Genomic DNA, 20995 nt, shown 5'->3' on the forward strand with positions numbered 1-20995 from the left:
GTAGGCTTCTCTCTTCCTCTGGATAGTGTCCTCGCTCTAAGTCCCAGGAACTCAGCTCCCTCTTCGAGAAGTTTCTTACAGTCTGGTCGCTGGAGGCTCTTTTAATTGTCCAATGAATGACTTGTCCCTTCTGTGGTGAAAATGCGTTTTCCTGAATGACGAGTTTTTATTTAAACCATATCTTCACTGAAATATTGAATGGATAATAGTGCAAAATTCAAAAGATACAAAGGGGAAAAAAATGACACTGTTCCCTTCACCCTTTCTCCTCCCCCAGAAGCAAACACTCTTCCCAGTTTCCTGATTTTTAGTCTTTGCTTTGGATCCGGTTGGGCTCAGGAGCCGAGTTGCTCTGTGTAGCTTGTGTTGCTCGGTGCTCTTCCTTGCTTCCCATTGGCGTGAAGCGTATCAGAGGAGAAAGCAGGTGTGCGTGTAGTGAGGAAGGAAGGGCTTACACGTAGCCAACGACACACGCTGACCTAGACGTCTCCTGGGCAAGCTTCCTGCCACTGTAGCTACGTCTGTGCCCAAATTTCACCGTCCGAGATGCCAGTGATGGTGAGCACACATTTTATGTACAACTAAAAATCAGAAAACCGAAACTTCCTATTATTTAAGTGTTTTAAAAATATTTTACTTATTAAATGAGCTCTGCTGGACTTCATGGTACCTCAGGTCACACTTTTAAATACATGGAGAGAAGGAGCCAGACAGTACATTGGGTGAGTCTCACTTCTGAACCGTCTACCCATGAAGCCAGGCCCTTCCGGGTCACGTGCACCTCAGCTCCCCAGGGTCTGTGTTTTGGCAAACAGTTTGGTGACACGGTTTAAAAAGAACCTGAAAAGGAATGATGAGCCCTTGGTGCTGAGCTCCTAGTGGCCCCCCTGCCCCACTTTGCAGACTTAACACTCAGAGCACCGCCGGGCTGGGGAGGGGTGACCCGGCCTGGTTGGCCCCACCCCAGACCCATAGCTACCCACACCCATCGTGTTGGGGTGAACAACTGCTCTCCTTTGTCTCAGGGTTTTATTCCAGATCCTGATACTCATTCTGCTTGTGTGATGCTGGTGTGTTTCAGAAAAATTGATTGGGGTGAAATGGGTCAATAAGATTATATGGGTGTCTGCCCTCTCAAAAGAAAATTACTTTGTGATTGATGTCCGGCTGAGAACAATTGAAAGATGCTATTAATTGTGAAATTCGACCCGAATTTAGAACTGTTAGGACAGCGGTTCTCAACCTGTGGGTCGCAACCCCTTTGGTGGTCGAACGACCCTTTCACAGGGGTCGCCTAAGACCATCCTGCATATCAGATATTTACATGACGATTCATAACAGTAGCAACATTACAGTTATGAAGTAGCAACGAAAATAATTTTATGGTTGGGTCACAACAAGAGGAACTGTATTTAAAGGGCCAGAAGGTTGAGAACCACTGCGTTAGGATATGAAGACCAGTGCACCTTAGAATGGATGCCAGATGAAATAGTAACTCTGAATCTCCTTAACTAACTGGGCTTTCTAGAACTGCTCACCTTCCAGGTGAGAGCCATCCTGAGATTGTGGACGGCTGCAGGGCTCACCCTCAGAACCCTAAGCTGTGACACTCAGCGCTGAGACTTTGAAATGTCTCAGATTCCTAAGTGCGAACCTCCCTTCTTCAGCGTGCTCACACATGTGGACATACATTCTTTATCAGATACCCAAAGGCGGTCAGCTGGAGTATGTGCGCGGTGCGTTAAAAAGACGAATGTGTCAGCTCTTTGGTTTACTCTAAGAAATGCAGAATTAAGATTCAAGGTTGATCTTCTAACTACAAAAGGGAAAACAACCAAAAAATCTGTAGTTGCAATCCAACATGGCTCAAGTCACAGCTGTTTTTTCCTTTATTTGAAATGTGTAGTTAGTAGGTTCCTAAGGAAAACTACTCATCCCTGGCCAGTCTCAGTTGGTTAGCACATTCTCCCAGCACCAAGGTACACACACTTGATCCCTGGACAGAGCACACATAAGACACACATAAGAATCAATCAATGAGTGCATAAATAAGTGCAACAACTAAATCAATCTCTCTCTCTCTCTCTCAATCTCTCTCTCTCTCTCTCTCTCTCTCTCTCTCTCTCAATCTCTCTCTCTCTCTCTCTCAAACCAATTTAAAATATTACTCAAAAGTGGAGGAAATAAAGTAAAATGTCTGGTGGCACATCCACTCAATGTCATGTTGGAACAAATTAAAAAAAAATAGGTCTTACCAAGGATTACTCAATTCTCCAGGAATTAAATCATGTTGGACTTGGTTGTTCACTGTTATTCGAGCCTAGACCCTGGGAAGGGATGGTTCGCGTGTAGATTTTTCCCTGGTAGATGGTCCAGTAGGAAGCTCATTTCAAATGGTGCAGTGCTCTGAGGGACAGCAGCCAGCTGTGTAAGTAACCCAGGGATTTCATCCTAAAAGTGTTGTTTGCAAATGCTGGTGATTTCTTCCTTACAGAGCTGAGTAAATCTTCACCTGTGATTGTTCCCTAAGAGCCCTACTTTTTGAGTTGTGCTTTTACATTTTTGAAAATTTTACTTCGTCAGGGTTTAAATTTCTGAAGTGAAGCAGAGCTCTGACCGGTCATTCTGAGATGTGGTGGTGGACGGACGAGGGTGCTCGGTGGTTGTGCATAGTAACCTGAGGGCATGGTGATGCATGTTGGCCAAGTTCAAAGGCGGATCCCTGAGGCTGTACCTGAGTTATCCTTTGACGGGTGATTCCAGGGTGATCAGCAAATGATTCTACGTTCGGATGAGACAGTTCTGGGAGTTGGAGCGGGGCTTGTGTAAGGAATTGTGGGATGCCAGGTGGAGCTGGAATTGGGTTCAGATCATGAACAGCCTGAGGGTGTAGGTGGGCCTTGTGGGCGCAGATGTTTGTGTCTCCCCCTAAGTGCCAAGAGTGGGGTCTTCTAAGTTCTCCACCATCTGGGTAGTGGGTCCCTGGAGTCACCCCCCTTGTCCTTCAGGGAATATCTTAGTTCAAATTACCCTCCCATTTCCCAATCATTCTTTCCCTAGCCCAGTCCTTCATGCATCAGCCCCATTCCCCGCCCCCCCTCCTTTCTTGTCTCTGACTCTCCATCCATTAACAAGTACTCCCTGACTTGGGAGTATGGAAGATGACATCATTTTATGCTGAGATATATATTTATTTGATTACTTTAAGTCTTTCTATAATGCCTTGGTGGGCAGCAGCTTCACAGCCAATGCCAATCAATGAAACACACATCGATGGGTGGAGAGAAAACTCCCGTGTATTTGAACATCGCATTGATCACCTTACCTAGTGCACCGAAGCCGTCTTCCCAAGATGGTAATTAAAGTATTTCCTCTCTGAAGTGGTTTAGGGTCACCGATTTTGCATTAACAGAATATTCCAAGTGCCGAATTAGCTTATGTAACTCCGTACCTGGAAGTCAGGTGAAATGTTGCTGAATGTATAAAAGAGCGAAAAATGAGAGATGCTACTGAATCTTCTTTGCCAGAGTCTTTATAAATAGAACAAGTTACTGTCTGGGACGGGACTAAAATTTTCCATGTTTCAGTGCAGGCAGATGCAGGAGGCAGACTATCCCCAGGGTCTTCTGCTGACTTTTGATTCTTTTTTTTCCCCCTGTATTTTTTTTTAAATTTTATTTTTGAGAGAAAGAAGCAGGAGGAGAAAGAGAGAGAGAGACATCGATTGGCTGCCTCCCGCATGCCCCTTACTGGGGATCGAGCCCACAACCCGGGGTGTGCCCTGACTGAGAATTGAACCGACCGCCTCTCAGTGCATGGGACAACCAGGTGAACCACACCACCCGCCAGGGCAACTTTGCTTCTTTAATTAGTTGTCGTCTGGTCCCGGGTGGGGAGACAGTTGAGGAAGGAGCCCCTTAGCCCAGTGCTGGTGAGTTCTGTGAGTAAGTCTAAGCTGAGAGGGGCCTAAGGAACTTGATCTTTGGGGCCTGAGAGAAAGCCAAACTTCAAACTGATGACACCAGGAGCCTGGGAACTCAAGGCCAGCCGATGTCCTGAGGGGAGCCGGGCCTAGACTCAGGACCAGGACTGCTGAGCTGGGAGCTTTGCGGATGGAGCAGGAGGCCCCGCCGGAGGGTGATTGCCCCGGGGCTCACCTGGGGCCTGGCTCTGTTCACAGTGTTTTCTCTCCACCTTCCCCGCTGATGTTCACAGCAGGCCAGTGAGAGAGGCAACACCTGCACAGGGTTGCAGGCGAAGAAGTGGCTTCAGAAAGGCGACATGTCTCTCCTAAGAGCATCAGCTGATACTGAAGATGGCACTGGATCCTGGGGGGTCGCTCCGAGCCTGGGCTGCTCACCACCGGGCCCACTCCCCTCCATGCACCCGCTTGCCCACCCGGTTAGCCCGGTGCTTTCCTGAGGAAGCCCTGGCCAGGTGGGAAGGACCAGGGTCTTCCTGCCATGCACAGTCAGGGGGGCGGGGCCCAAGACCGGGTAGGTCCCCACTCCAGGGGTGGGCTTCTCGGGGCCTTTGGGGGCCAGATGTTTTTCCTGTGAGCTGGTCCTTCCTTTCTCCCTTCCCACCCCCTGGGAGGTTTGCAGGGGTCAAGGCAGAGGGGCCCACGACACCAGGGGGGCCTTGCATCAGGAGTGAGGCCACTGCAAACACCCCTTTCACCATCACCTCTGCAGGACTTGGAATTTGTCCAGGGAAGCCTTCAAGGGCTTTAGAGCCATTGCAGTGTTTATCCAGGGATGTGCAACACCGACAATTCCAGAAGGGCCTCGCTGTCCGGGAGCCGGCCCTTGGCATTCCCTGTGAGTGGACTTTTAACTGTGGTCCACCCGTGTCTCAGCGCTGCCCTGAGGACCACGCCGGGAATAGGAATCAGCAGGCTTTCCTGGTGAAGGGCCGGATCATAAATATTTTAGTTTCCGGGCCACGGGAGGAAGCAGCCCGGGCAGCATGTAAATGCATGGGGTTGGCTGTGCTCCCACAAAGCTTTCTCGATGGACAGCGACACTTGAGTTTCATGTAATTTGCATGTGTCACAGATTCTTCTTCTTCGGATTATAAAAATAATAACCTAAATGTATAAAGAAAGTATCTTAAATTCCCAACTGTACAGAAGTAAGTGGCAGGCCGGATTTGGCCCTGGGCATAGTAATCTCTAGCTGAGAGCAGTCCTTGGCGCCCCGGAGTGCTGTGGGTGTCAGCTGCTTTTCCCATGAGGGGGTGGTCACCCCCCCTCCCCGAATGAGAGGCCGCAGCGCTGGGCCTGGAGGCGGGCTGCAGCCTCTGACCTTCTGTGAGTTCATCTGCAGCAGCTGCGCCAGGATCAGCTCCGAGGTCACAAGGTCACAGGTCTCATCCCCAGGGCAGGGGTGGTCTCCTCCCGAGGCGGCCTGGGGGCTGTGCTGGGCTGGGGGCATGGTGCCCCGTTGGGTCAGCAAAGTCTGCCCTGCGTGATGGGAGCGCATGCCCTGGGTCCTTTTTTTTTAAATTTTTTTCATCGACTTCAGAGAGGAAGGGAGAGGGAGAGAGAGAGAGAAACATCAATGATGAGAGAGAATCATTGATCAGCTGCCTCCTGCATGCCCCACACTGGAGATGAGCCTGCAACCGGGCATGTGCCCTGATCAGGAATCAAACCGTGACCTCCTTGTTCATAGGTCGAAGCTCAGCCACTGAGCCAGGCCGGCCAGGATGCTCTGGGTCCTTTGATGGCCTCTCACCTGTGTTCTTCCCTGGGATGGGCTAACGGGGAGACCGAGGAACCCACGGTGTGTGACCTGGGCTGTGCACATCCCATTCTCAAGTGAGCAGAGGGGAGGAGAGGGGGTTCTGAATGAAGTGGCAGGAAAAGGAACTGGGGGTGAAGGGAAGAAAGGCCCCGCGTTGTGAGCATGAGCCGCGGGGCCCGATTGCTCCGGATCCTGTGGGGCTCAGCTGGCAGAAGAGGCGCAGATATCTTTATAAACCTTGACAGCATTGCTTCATTATTCATGAAGGCTTAAAAAAACATACCGGCTTCATTTGCAAGGAGCTCATTCCCAAGGCCTTTCTTAATTGAGTTTGTATGGCAGTTCTTTGTGTTGACTACTAAATCAACATCCCGAATAAACAGCGTGTAAATTCATCCTTTCATTCAGCGCAGAGTCCCATCCCGCTTCTTCCAGGCGCTGAAGTGGGAGCGGACCAGGTGCTCAGGAACCGGGCACAGGGCATCGTTCCTCGGCCTTTTCTGACCTTTTAAGAGTAACTTTAAGAAGTGCGTCATTTTTTAACGAAGGAAATTTGCCCCAAATCCAGAATGTGCGGGTGAGATCTTCCATTGGTGCAGCTCTTTATGAGTGTGTGTGTGTGTGTGTGTGTGTGTGTCTGCACACTTCAAAGCTGTGTTGTTGAGGCTTTGAACAGCTCTCTCTGAGACAGATGTACCTTGAGGGCAAGCATTGTTTTGTTTTCAGTTCTTCTTTGATGAAATGTACCATTTCCCATGGTGCCCCGCATGGTAGTAGACACCCAGCACCCTCTGATGAGAAGAGGAAGGAACCAGGGCTCAGGGCACCCCAGGTCAGCCGCTCCTAGCCTCGCCCTCTGTTCTGGGCACAGCGTTCCTGCCGGGCGCCGTCCTCGCCTCCATGTTCCTACAGACGGTACGTCCCTGCTCATCCTGTGTCCGTGGCCGAGCGGAAGGACATTAATTCTTCAGATACCTACAGACAGGCGTCACCCAGGCCCACCCCCACCTGCCCCTCCCTCCCACACACCACTCACCCTTTTATTACCCCCAGGGCTAACTATCTCAGTGGATTCTCCAGCTTTCCTTACATATCTTTTTTTAAAGTATTTTTATTGATTTCAGAGAGGAAGGGAGAGGGAGAGAGAGAGAAACATCAATGATGAAAGAGAATCATTGATCGGCGCCTCCTGCATGCCCCACACTGGGGATAGAGCCCACAACCCAGGCATATGCCCTGACCAGGAATCGAACTATGACTTCCTGGTTCATAGGTTGATGCTCAACCACTGAGCCATGCCGGCCAGGCCTTACGTATCTTTCAGTCCAGGTATTTCTGCTTCTTCCTGGCCTCCCTTTTGTGAATGGTTTCCTGTGCATCAGGAGCCAGTGATGAGCATGGCTCCCAGAACCATGTGCTGCGTCCAACTGGCCTGACCTGGGGCTGGTGGGCGGGACCTCCTGTGTCCTTGATCTGCTCTTGTTTAGGAAACCCACATGTCAGAGCCTGCTGACCTCCGCGTGGAACCCACTCTTCCTGAGTGTGTAGCCAGCGCTCTCAGCTTTCAACAGTGTGAACAGGCATGGGCCCTCCCAGGGCAGAGCGCCCTCAGGGAGGGGTTCCTTAGTGACAGAGGGTAGTTGTGGATGGTCCCAGAGCTCAGCTGAACCAAAGGTCTTACCCAAAAGGTTAGCTGTGGGCTTACCAATCCAAGGAAGCAGAGCCTGGTTGGAGGTCAGGGTTGCAAGGGGGTGAGTGGACTGAGACTAGCTGAGGTGTTCGAGAGGCCAGACAAGAGGGGGACACAGCGAGGAGAGAGGTGGCTTAGGATCGGTTGGCCTGAACCCTTAGCATCTTTGGGATTTTTTTCCTGCCGATCCTCTGTGCTTTACCTAAAAGAATCAAATTTTAATGATGAGGAGCTGGGAGCTCATGAATAATTCACAAGCCGGATCTCCCTTATTCCATAGATGTGTTTCTTGAATTTTAAAAAATCTCGTTACAAGACTTTACATTCCTCTAATTAAACTTCTTCTTGCTAATGGGCCACCTTCTCATTCTCTAAAGACCTTTGAACCTAAAGAGGGAGAGAAGCTGCAGAATCGAAGTGGTGACTGGGCCACTTACCAGTTGCGATCGTGTACAAGTCACAGGTCTGGCCCCCTCTGTAGGAAGAGACAGGCATTTACCTCGTTAATCGCACTCGCCTCCCTGGGCAGCTGGGGAGGTTAAATGCAATCACACATCTGGGGTGCCCGGCTCAATGCCCACCAGTACCGGTGCCACCTGGTCACAGGCACTTCTCTGCTCTTCAGCATTTTCACCATCTTGCCACCCTCAGGTCAGACATGATGGGATGCCTTCTTTGTTTTCATCCAAGTGATGGATTTTTATTGAGCTTCCAAGAGAGTCCAAGGCCAGAATCCAAAGATTTCTAAAGGCTGCTTCCGGGATTCACAGGAGAGGTGGGGGAGGAGGGGGGTGTCACAAAATCAAATATATAAATGTGCAAAGAAGCCAGGTCAACTCAGAGGCTGCCCGTCCAACCTCGGGCCCACATTTCAATACAATCCAGGCCTAACCAAAACCTGGGGCAGGGAAGGAAGGTCCCAGCGCCATCGGCTGGTGGGGATAGGTCCCTTACACGCTCCTGTGTAGCGTGACTGTGGCTTGAGAGCAGTGGTTCCTCCAAGTGTGGCCCAGAGACCATCCGAGCATCCGGGAACGTGGATGGAAGCAAATCCTCAGTCCTCTGCCAAACCCATCGAGTTGGAAAGGCTGGGGGTGGGCCCGGCCACCTGTTTGAACAGGCCCTCGGGGAGCTTCTGCCATGCTCAAACCTGGGGACCGTGTCCTCAGCCCTGACTGGACATGGGGGTCCCCAGGGGAGCTTGAAAAATCCAGTTGCTTGGTTCTCAAACAAGAATCCCTCAATTGGAATTTGGAGTACAGACCGGACATCAGGAATTTTCACTGCCCCCCCCCCCCATGGATGTTCAGGGGCTGGTAACTGCCCTCTGGGGAGTCTGTTGCGACACCCACATGCTCCTCTCAGGGTGGGAGGGGAAGCGGGGAGGTGTGTGCAGCTGGGCAGAGCTCCGAGGGGCCTGCTGCCCCTGGAGAAAGTGACCTAAACTCCCTGCCTCGAGAAGCATTCTTGATCCGGCTTCTTGTAGATGAAACGGCTATTTCCTCAGTGCGCTTTGCTTTGAAGGTGGTTTTTCTTTGTTCGGCACATGCAGGCATTCATGTTCCACAAATGTGAACTCCGAAATTCTCAAACCCCCCCCCCCCCCCGTGGTGTGCCCGCTGGCGAGCCCCCTGGTATCAGCTCTTTATTTCATCCACACAACGAAGGAGCAGCCCGGCCCTGGGCATTGAGCAACGTAGATCGTTCAACACTCACTCGGGGTGTGGGGCACTGACCCCCAGCCAGGAAGCGTGCAGGACCAGGACTCCGTGGCTGGTGACAGTCTCCCGCCTTCCGCGGAGGCGCTCATCCATGTGACTTCTGTTAGGATGTGAGCGATGGGAGAAGTGAGAGCTTCCTAATTGTCACTCCTCTTTCTGAGTAAAGGAGTCTGTTTTCTGGAGGAGAGGCCACGCACCCAGGGGATGAACAGCGAGTATATTGCAAATGCATCTGCTACCTGGAACCTGTGGGTTCCAGTCCTAGTGTGGTAGACGCCGCACATTCGAGGAATGGGTGGGTCTGGATCTCATTTTGTTATTTCCTGTGTTACCCAGACGAGTCGGTCTGGTCACCGTGGTCTCAAGCTGTGGCCTCCAGCCAGCAGCACCTGCACCCCGGGAATGTGTTGGAGAGGCAGCTTGTCCACCCCACCCAGCCCTCCGACTCAGAGCCCGGGGCTTTGCCCAGCCCCCCAGGAGGTTCGGACCCTGCAGCCCTGGTTCTTGTCGATAAAGTAAGGCGACCGGCCCAGGTTATATTTCAGGTCCCTTCCAGCTCTCTCTCCAGTGGCCTTGGGGTGGGGCCCGGAACAGGCAGAGCGATTCTCTGTCTTAGATCATGAACTGCCTCTTGAATGTGTCTGAAATAATTCAGCTGAAAACCAGGCACATGGGTAACAGAAGAGAAACAGATCTCCAGACCTCCACACCCAAACCCCGTTAGGGTGCTCACTATAAAAAAAACCGTGCCACCTTCAGCGTTGGTGTCATTTCCCCAAAATGAAAAGCCCCTGGTGCTTCGGGAAGGGCGCACCCCCATTTCTGTAGAGGCCGAGGGCTGTCTGATAGGACTCACTGAGCAGCATTCTGTAGGAACTAAGAAACGGCATTTCAGAGGGATGCACAGAGGTACACAGGCTTTGCCGTAAGACAAGGGAACATTTCAAGCCGTTTATCAAAGCTCATGCAGCTTCTATTTCAAGACGGGAGGGGAAAATATCACGGACCAAGAAGGGAAAATAAATCCGTACCCAGAGCGTCTCATAAATGAGAAAGTGGGGGACGGTTGGCCTCGCCGGTTCTCGGAGTATTTTTGTCACAGTGTGGAAAGCTTCCCAGGCTTTCAGCATGTAATTCTTTTCGTTTTCCTGATACCAAAACCAAGGTTGTAAATTACTTTACTGATGGTTAAAGCCAAAAGGGAAAAAGGAAACAATAATTTGAAGGAGAGAGGAGCTGGGAAAATGGAACCTGGAACCTGGGGATGAAAAAGAGGGAGGAAGAGAGAACAGAGTTCACCCACCACTACGAAGTAATTTGTTTTCCATCTGCAGTGCAGGGAGCTTCACAATTTAGGGCAAGTCCCAGAACATCAAAGGCAGTTTTCTAATTGCTTCTGTTGAGTAGCAGCCTATTTGTCAGAGACCAGAGGAATGGTGTGTTGAACATCAGAGAGAGAGAGAGCGAGAGAGAGAGAGAGAGGTCTGTTATGCCTTGGAGGGGTGGAGAAATTGTAGCTTTTGTTTAAAAGGATGGACTGCAGGCCCATTATCCCTGAGCAAGTAATGTGGACGGAGGAGGACCACAGTTGAGGACCTCTGCATTGGGCATCTCTGTGAACTTCAACACCTGGACACTAAAACCCTGGTTAAGAGCCTGCACTCTGAGTATTAATTCACCATAAAGGTGTGGGTTTACTTCTGGGCTCTCTATTCTGTTCCATTGATCTGCTTTTATGCTAGTACCATGCTGTTTTGATTACTAGGGCCATGTAGTATAGTTTGATATCAGGTAGTTTTGTTTTTTCTCAAGATTGATGTGGCTATTCAGGGTCATTTGTGGTTCCATATACATTTTTGGAATATTTGTTCTAGTTCTGAGAAATATGCCATTGGTATCTTGATAGAATTGCATTGAATGTATAGATTGCTTTGGGTAGTATGGACGTTTTAATGACGTTAATTATTCCTGTCCATGAACATGGTATATACTTTCACTTATTTGTACCTTCTTCATTTTCTTTTTTTACTGTCTGATAATTCCCCAAGTACAGGCTTTTTACATTCTTGGTTAAATTTATCGCAAGGTATTTTATTTTATTTTTTGATGCAGTTGTAAATGGGATTGCCAAATTCTGGCTCTATACTTTGGGCAAGCTCCCCAGACACCCAGTGCCTCAGTTTCCTTCTCTGTCATGGGAGAATAATAATCAAACCTACTTTGAGGATCAAGAGTTAGTACATGAAGGTACTTTGCAGAATTCATGGCATAACACAGGCATTATTTTATTGGGAGTATTTGCTAAATAGCCACATGTTTCTTTAAAAGAACCCTAAAAGTAAATTATATTATTTAACTGTAAGACCTTTTGAAATCAGTGGTGCCCTATTTGGTGGCCCCCAGGTGTGCATAAGGGTATGTGTGTGTGACTGATAGAAGGAGGCTTTGAAGGGTCCCTGGGAGCAAATGCAAACAAGACTGATGACTTTTGAGCCGTGGGACCTTCTCCAGGGTCAGCTTCACTAACATACAGCTTTGGGGGTTGTTCCAGTTAGATCCAGAGAACTACTCTTTGTCATTTGGTTTCCTTTTTGTGTATTTATTTCTGGAATAGACTCACAGACCAACACTAGAAACAGGACTGAAATAAATGCCATACTTCCCTCTCTCCCATGGGGCACACTCTTCTTCATTGCTGGGACCATGCTGGGTGGCAGCTACTATTGAGCAGCCTACATTTTTCTCAGATCAACTGTCCTCATTCTGTGTAGCATCGAAATGCTAGCAGCACCGAAACAAATGCATCCGACTTGCAAATGGTGCTGCGGTTTCCTCGTCAACAAATTGGGGGAGGGGAGGTGGCGCCCACTGTGTGCTAGAGAGATGATAGCATGGATGACACGAAAGGACTCCGCAAATAGTAACTTCCTAAGCTGCTACTTGTATTCATGAAAATCCAATGTACCAAAGTCAAAATAATACCTTTGTGTGCAGTGCGAGACATTCCACTGTTCTCTAAAGAACTGGCAGTATTACAAAGTCTTTCATCGCACCTTACTTTTTAGATGAAGTCTCTGATCATTGATTTCCAGCATTTTGATTTCCCCCCGCTATTGAACGCAAACCTGACCTCTTACTCCGTAAACATCAGGTGAAAGCCGAAGCCCCCTGTCTTTAATGTGTCCGGTGAATTGCATTTTTGACACAATTATGTTTATTTCATGAGCTCTGTCCCTCTTATATAAGTGGTGGTGCTTTGCGATTTTTAAAACTTTCCAACATCCGAATAAATGAATCAGGATAAAATGCTGAATGAAAACAAAGTCGCTCCACTGAGCCACCCTGCCGTAGAGAGCGGGCAGGGGTGCTTCGGCCGGCAGGCAGCGCCGCTCTGTGGTCATTTCAGACGTTGTTTGCCAGCTCAGAACATTTGCGTTTCAGACATTTCAGCAGCATGGAAAAGACAGCGTCTATGTTCTCTTACATAATTTACAGGAGCGTGGGCTGTTTGAACCTTGAGTAAGTGAACAAGAAGTCCTTCCTGAACTGGAATTAGAAAAACTACAGAGAACCAAGATGTCCTGGCAGTTCAGAGAGCCAAGCTGCTCATTCACAAGGATTTAGGAACAAAACACAATTATGTAGTTTCACACGAATTACCTATATTAGGAGGGAAAAGCAAGTGTTTTAATGCCTCTTTAACATTTATTTTTCAGGTCTTTAACCAAAAAAAAAAACCAAAAACAAAAATAAAAAAACTCTTAAAACACTCACCATCTGTAGATGCATGTTCAGGACGGGGAGGCGTGGTTGTGTCTGAGGATTAACGGTGGAGCGTGGTTTGTTCCTTGGACAAGAGCCTTGTGGGTGACCTTGAACCTGTGGAGAATGTGTTGGGCGTATTTGTGACTATGATTTTGTCTTCCTGGTTCTCACACTGTGTGCAGTGACCACAGGTCAGCACACTCCCCGAGAGCAGGCAGGTGTCGGGACCCGGGGGCAGCTGCTTTCTATCCAGTGCCCATGCCCCAGGCCTGCGGGCTGTGTAACCCTGGACAGTTCACAGAGTCCACGGGCTGGGTGGGCACCGTGTGAGGATGAGGAAGTTAAGGTGCAGAAGGAGCAGCTAATGGCCGAGATGTGGCCTCGTCCCAGCTCTTTCTCCCCAAATGCTGTTGGTTTCACCACAGCACAGCTCCCAGACACACAGTTGTTACATGATTTTCTTTGACCTTCAGTGTTACATCTAAGGACAATCCTGCACTTCGCTCTTCAGCTGAGTTCCTAACCCGGGTGTAAAAGATGGCGTTGCTGCCCCTGTAGATAGAAGCTCCTACCACTACCCAGCAGGTTTCCATGGAGATAGAGGTGTTCCTACTTGGTTACTTGGAGTTTGCCTTGTGGTGCTTCGGTCTTGAGGTGGGAACCCAGACCTCTGCTGGCTGGTGGGTCCACTGAGGCATTAACCTGATCCAACCTTGTGTTTTAATCACAGAATCACGTCAACCCCGCCATGGACTTTACCCAGACGCCCCCGGGGATGTTAGCCCTGGACAACATGCTCTACTTCGCCAAGCAGCACCAGGACGCCTACATCCGGGTAAGCTCACAGCCCCTCGCGGTCACAGGTTTCCTGCTGAACTTGAATTTCAAGCTCACAGGGATGGAGGCATTCCCCTGAGATGAGCGGCCCCAGAGGTTTGGCTTTCATCACTCAGTAAAGTAAAAATTAAAATGAAATGAAACCCACCAGGGGCAATGACGTAAAGACTTTTCACCTCTGAGCATTCTTCATGTGATGACATTGAAAAATACAATAGCACAGCCCAGCCAGGGTGGCTCAGTGATTGAGCATCAACCTATAAACCAGAAGTTCCCAGGTTCGATTCCTGGTCAGGGCACATGCCCAGGTTGCAGGCTCGATCCCCAGTGTGGGGCATGCAGGAGGCAGACAGTCAATGATTCTCTCTCATCATTGTTGTTTTTTTCTCTCTCTCCCCCTTTCTTTTCCTCTCTGAAACCAATAATAAAAGTATACTTTTTACAAATACAATAGTACTGGAAAACTGGTTTATGTGGTTCAATATCTAATTATGACAGAAGCTCTTAGGCTTCAGTAACAAGGACGGAAATGAGCTCTCTACCAGAACCCCGCATGGCTCCGACGAGAGTGGAAACTGTGGACTCTAATACTCTGGAGCAGGGGCCCAGGGTTCCCTCCGGCACCACCTCTGTCCACTGCTGGAGATACAGTGAGATAAACAGCCAAGAATGGGAGAGGCGCGGAGGTGGATCTCTTTGTGAGCCCGGCAGAAGGAAAAGAGAAGATGCCCCCACTGATGGGGCAGTACAGGTGTGGGGAGGACCAGGTGAGGATGAGGGGGAGCGTAGGGACTGTGACAGAGGAGGCCTGCCCTTTGGGGCTGCTCCACAGAGGTCCTGGGCTTGTGCTGACACCTGTCGCCTGTCCTCAGGGCGAGGAGCCCAGATTCAGTCGGGATGGGGTGCACCCGCCCCAGGCTGGGTGGAGCAGGATGTGGACAAATGGGACAAGAGAACCGGCGAGCAGGGCCAAGGATGACTAGATGTCAGCTTAGCGCGTGAGGAACGAGTGTCCAGTGCAGGACGAGTGGGGCGGAGATTAGAGAAAGGCAAGCGTCTGTTACTCATCTTTTCTCTTGGTCCCTCCCGGTGGTGCTGGCTCCGGGACACCGGGGTTTGGGACTCACCCCGTGGTTCTCTGGTGATCCAAATGTGGGCGACTCCGTTGGTCTGTGCTGAAATTTCTTCCTAAACGGGAGCACTGCCCCCTGGGGGCATTTGGAAATGTGTGGGCTTGTTCCCTTGGCGCTCACCATGCCCAGTGGGGTGCTGCCGGCCCAAACCTCTAATACACGGGACATCTTCACCATGAAAAAGTGTGCTACCCAGGCGTGGCCCCCTTGACAAAGACGCCAGGCCCTGGGTTCCTGCAGGCACTTGGTTTGAAATGTGTTTTACTGAATAGAAACAGACTCGTGGACAGAGAACAGACTGACAGCTGTCAGAGGGGAGGGGTGCTGCAAGGCGGGGGAAAGGTGAAGGGACTGAGAGAAAACCTCATACACTTTCCCATACATGCAGCTTGCTAAGCTTTGGCGTCCCCTGAAATATTACTTGTAATTTGATTAGACAAAGGGTTTTGGTGCATTTCTCTGAAAGATGGGAGATCGGATCGTGGCCAGAAGTGCAATCTCCCTTAAGAAAAGCGTCTCCCTCTCTCCCTGTCTGTTGAGGAGTGACTGACATACATCACTGAGTGCGTTTACGACACAGCGTGAGGGGGGATTTATGAAGCCGGAGAAGAAAATGGTTTTGTTTTTCATAAAAGCTTCATTTGGCTTGTAATGTGTGTATATTTGTTGCGCAGATATGTTTTCTAGGAGTGTAATCTGCTTGCAAAGAAGTGAATTAATATTTGAGATACTGTGTAGTATAGCCTCCGGAAGGTTGCGTGTGAAAATGAGCCGTGTGGAAATTGAATTCAGAATTAATGATTCATGTTTGTGGACGGAGAATGTTTCTAAAATTAGAGCTTAGTGATGCTGAATGCATTGTTAATTGCATAAGCAGCATATGTCTCATGAAAAGTAACTTAACGTATTCAGCCCATTCTCCTCAACGCACTCTCTTAAACCGTCGTAAGTGAAATGACTGTGATGGAAACCGTATGGAATTTATCTCCAGTAGGGACTTAAATGAAGAACCTACTTATACAAGGAAAACGTGGCCCTTCTTGTCCACACACAATGTTTCTTATTGGTGAGACATTCCTGTAACTGAGATGAGTGTTTTCTCCGAAGTGTCGCTTTCCCGAGGCTGTTGGGCCCCACCTGACGCTGGGCCTGGCGGATGGGAAGCAGAAGCTGTTTTCCCGAATGCCTGGGTCACGGGAACAGCCTGGGGGCGGAGACCTGGGCAGGAGGCTTTGTGGTGGCTGTGAAAGATACCAGTGATGGTGAACTTGGCTGCAGAGCCTGGGGCTAGTGCTCTCAGACAGCTGAGTGAGTGTGCTCAGGAGCAGAGCAGTCCTTTCTGAAACGTAAAAATGGTTCTTTTTCCTAAGTTTACTTTTTGTTAGGATTTGCTCTTTTTCGGGCAGATCTGTCTGAACGCCATGGTTTATGTGTTATTTCTCCCTGCCCTGAGCAGACATTCGCCCTTCCCCCGACAGAGCCTCGCCATCCACTTTTCCCTCAGAGCCACGGAGAAGTTGTGACGTGCGCACACACTCACGCACATGCACACGCCAATACTTCCTCTGGGTTTGACATCCCTCCACCGACATGTTGGCTCAAACACGGTGCCTCTGTCCTTCCCCAACCCATCTTGTCGCCTGCTGTTCACACTCACCTGCCACCCACATTGCCACACCCCCACCTGGGCTTCCACCGGCTGCTGTCCAGAGGGAGGCAGGGCAGTCTTCCCGCCTCCTCTCAGCTCCCCGCCCTCCCACACTGGACACTCTGCCACTTGCTGTCCTCTGTCGCTGCCCGTCTTGCTTCTCCCCTTGGCTGCCCTGGTCTCTCTGGTGGGTCCTCTCCCTCCGCCTGCCCATCAGATGGACACGATCCCCGGGACTGTTTTCTCCTCAACCCCCCAGGCTGCCCAGGTTACTGAGTAACCACCAAAGGCCCATCGGGGAGCGAGGTGACGGGACTCCCCAAGGACCGCGTCACTCAGGAGTCTTGTCGTTGAGGAGCTTTCTGTATAAAACAGAAAGGAGGGTGGCCTGGGGGGAGAGGTCATCCAGCACTTTCCCCGTCACTGGGAATGTATTTTGATTGGGGAGGTGGGAGAATTGGGGACACAGACCAGAGTCCTCAGCACAGATGTGGAGGTCAGGCCAGGAAAGCTTCCTGGAGGAAGCGGTCCCTGCACTAAGGTCGGCGGGTAGTTCTTAATCAGGGGAACGGAGGGAGGGAGGGGAGGATGCTAAGCAGAGGGAAGCTGAGCAAAGGCAGAAAGGTGTGTGCTTTGTTCAGGGAACCAAAGCTCGTGTTACGCTGTGCCTAAACGTATGCTACCATGTCTACCACCTGGAGGGTGCACGTGGTCACGGCCAGGGAGGCAGAGGGGCCGACTCCTCGGGAACCTGTCACTGCATAGTGGTGTCTGGACTGAGCCTGAAGGCCGTGAGGAGTTTCCGAAGTGTTTTCAATAAGGACGATGACAGCTAATCTTAGAAAAGTCACTCTCCTGCTAGAAAACAAAGGTGAGACTCGCGGCGGCAGCGGAAATCCAAGGGGGTTATGGAGAAGCGCTGGCAGCCCTCACCAGGTAGTGGCGCAGCAGCTCGAATGAGTTATTCTGGATCGAAAAGAAGCTGCTGTCTCCGGGGAAGAAGGAGGGGCTTAGTGGCTGAGCGCATGTTGGGTGGTCGTGTCTTTAGTGACACCGTGCGGTCTGTAAGGGCTGTTCCCGTGGAGACATGCAGACCCTTAGCTGCGTGTGGGGCATCTGTGTGGTGGGCCCGCTAGTAGGCAGTGAGAAAGGGCAGCCAAGGTCAAGTCTGCATAGACTGCACAGTCTGTATGTTATGTGTCCCGGGACCTTCGAACCCACTCTCCGTGGAGCTGTGAGGATGACCTCAGACACCGCGTTCCGACGCGCCGGGGAACCCCTGGCCACAGGCCTGCCTCTGTGGCACCTGGCACAGGGCGGAGTTTAATAATTTCTCGTTAGTTACATGAGTAAAGTCTCTTCAGTTTTTACTTAAACGGTCTCTTGCCAGTGATCAGTGTGTGTGTTACCATCTGAGAACCGTGGCTTCGTGCTTCCAGCAGTGACCGGAGGTATGTTTCTGAACGTGGATTTATGGACAGGCAGCCTGGCTTCTCCTGAACCCTTGAGTGAACTCGGAGCTGGTCCTGGGGAGAGCAGGGATGGGATTGAATTAGCCCACACGTGGGTGGGCACAGCACACGAGGAGGAATTGTGGGTCTGGGCACCCGCTGTGCCCGAGTCAGATCTGGAGTCCTTGGCGACCTCAGACTTGTGGGTCACACTTACTCGGGACAGAATCGATTATTTTCTTTTTATAAATATATATATTTTTATTCATTTCAGAAAGGAAGGGAGAGAGAGAGACATCAATGAGGAGAGAGAATCATTGAATGGCTGCCTCCTGCACACCCCCCACTGGGGATCAAGCTGCACCTGGGCATGTGCCCTGACCGGGAATTGAACCCTGACCTCCTGATTCATAGGTCGAATTTCAACCACTGAGCCACACTGGCCGGGCAGAATTGCTTGTTTTCTGCAGATACTTCTCCCCAGCGAGGCCTGTCTGAGAGGTGGAGCGCAGTGCCCGCTCCCTCCCGTGGTCCTGCGGGCACTCACACGTCACAGACAGGGCAGTGGCACAGAGCTGAGATGTCATGTCTTTGTGTTGTTGTTGTTGTTCTTTGTTGTTGTTTTGTTGTTGTTGTTGTTATTGCTCTTTCTGGAATGACAAGCTTAGTGGCTCCACGGAAATATGGACTCAGAATATATATTCTTGGTGTATTTGATTCTTCACTGGAACCTGCAAAGAAACCCAAATTACTTGTTTTTTTCATTTGGTTCAAGACTCACGCTGGCTGTTGTGGGAGCTGAGTTTCAGCTTCAAAGTAGAAGTCATGACAAGCAAACCTAAGGTTCCCAAACCATGGTGGCCAGCTCTGAGGTGGAAGTGGGGCCCTAACGAATGCTGAAGAAAAACACTGCGACAGCTTCAGGATGAACTCTCCATGGGATCACCTGCATCCTTGTCTGAGCAGAGAAGATGAGTCCTCAGTGTGGGTCGGGCAACATACAAGGGTTGTTCCCTAGAGTAGCTCGCTTTTCAAGAAGAGCCCATGACATAAGCCTTGTTATCACTGTGTGATAGACTAGGGAATGGGGCTTCCAGAGGAGCAGACGTTCCTCTAGGTCACACAGCCAATGGGAATCTGGACCAGCGTCTTTGACCTTCAAATCCCAGGCTCTTCCCACTCGGAGGCCTCCCGTCTCTGGGCGTGGAGTGTGATGGACACCACGGGTCTGCCCTTGGCGTGGAGGGAAAGGGGCCAGAATCATTGAAGTGATTAGAAACACGGGAAGCTGCTGGGAACATGGAGAAGCGTGTGTGCTCAGTCATGACCTTCCTGAGTCTGCCCTGACAGAAGTCATTCCCACACGCAGGAGAGGCAGCACCTCCCTCTGCTTCATGACAAACTTTATGTCTTCATTAGACTGTGCATTCTTGAAAATCAAGGTCATCTTTTCATATATGTCTCCATATTACCAAATACTTGATTGGCACAAAAATGATTTAAAATTCTTTATTTTTAAAATATATTTTTATTGATTTCAGAGAGGAAAGGAGAGGGAAAGGGAGACTGAAACATCAGTGATGAGAGAGAATCATTGACCGGCTGCCTCCTGCACACCCCCTACTGGGGATTGAGCCTGTAACCCAGTCATGTGCCCTTGACCGGAATCGAACCTGGAAGCCTTCAATCTGCAGGCTGACGCCCTATCCATTGAGCCAAACCAGCCAGGGTGATTTAAAATTATTTAAAGGAATGAATGAGCCTACTGAAGGCATCTCTGTGAGGCTTCCCAGATCTCACATGTGGTCACAGTTTCAGTCTGGTGACACTCGGAGTGGCGTGCAGAAGTATTTCAGCATCGGGGCAGGCTCAGAACCTGTTGGAGGTCCTCCGGGACCCTCTCAGCCTTACAGCCAGACACAAGCTGCTGTGCAAGATTCCAGACCCTCAAAACGTCAGATCAGCTATTTCAGTGCCACAGCAAAAGCCAGATGCATGCAAATGAGGTGCTTCTGTTACTGTTTTTATCTTTTTTCCCCACAGAAAACAAGAACGGTTCATCTTCTTAGATGCTAAACAAAAATCTAACTATAGGAAGAGAAATCCCTTTCGACATTCACATGTATTCATTGACTGAGTCGGTCAGGAAATGTTATCAAACACCTGCCATCTGCCAGGCTGGTGCCATGCGCGGCGGACTTGGTGGCCAATGGTAAAGGAGGGTCTAGTTCGACACCAGAAACTAGACCTTCAGGCAGAGGAAGACAGCAGGGTGTTTTTTGTTTTGTTCGTCTAGCATTCTTTTGTTTCCTTCTTTGGGTTTTCTTGCTGAATTCTGGATTTTTAGAGGTGACCTATCCTAGCCACATCCATCGAATCATAAAAATGTGACTTCTCTGCGGTTTTCCACAGTATTTTGAGCAGGCGCACATCTCGCTGTTTTATCGGTCATCGGTGTTGAACTGTATCAGAATCACTCAGGCCTTGCTTCTTTCCCAGTGACCTGATTTTAAACAGTGGCCCTGCTTCTTAGAGAAATACCCTGGCGATGGGTCAGTGTGGTACAGAGCAGACCTGACTCCTCTGTACGGGTTTCTTCTCTTTTTGAGTTGATGCTATGTTATAAACAAAATGTATTTTTAATGAGGCTGTTATCCAACTAACTGCAGAATGTACGCAACATTGAGGCTTCCAGTAACAAAACTAAAGGAAAATTCTGGAAACTCGTTTTCTGAACCCTGCAGTTCTTGTCTCAACATACTTCATAAATGTTCATTTGTGATGAATATTTCACCCAGTTGGAATATATTTGCACACTGGGTGATTGTGGTAGAAGAGAATGAATTTCCTGAGGGGGAGACATAGAATTCCTTTAAAAATAAGATTAATTACAAGGGTTTTGTGCACGTTTGAGCTAGTAGGGCTCATGTATGTTCCTAAAACTATACCAAATCAGAAAAAAATTATAATGCATAAATAAAGTAGAGGGTATTTGTAGCTAAG

At 49.8% G+C, this 20995-nt stretch overlaps 1 protein-coding gene across 1 annotated transcript in view; it reads left to right on the forward strand.

Annotated features, from left to right (window-relative positions):
- Positions 1-20995, forward strand: part of ELMO1 (engulfment and cell motility 1) — a 315463-nt gene that overhangs the window by 110774 nt on the left and 183694 nt on the right. Inside the window, exon 14 of the mRNA XM_006085322.3 lies at positions 13654-13758. Within this exon, the coding sequence (XP_006085384.1) occupies positions 13654-13758 (105 nt within the window). The remainder of the gene's footprint in view (positions 1-13653; positions 13759-20995) is intronic.

The sequence above is a fragment of the Myotis lucifugus genome, unplaced genomic scaffold (genome assembly GCF_000147115.1).
Source record: "Myotis lucifugus unplaced genomic scaffold, Myoluc2.0 scaffold_18, whole genome shotgun sequence".
NCBI lineage: Eukaryota > Metazoa > Chordata > Mammalia > Chiroptera > Vespertilionidae > Myotis > Myotis lucifugus.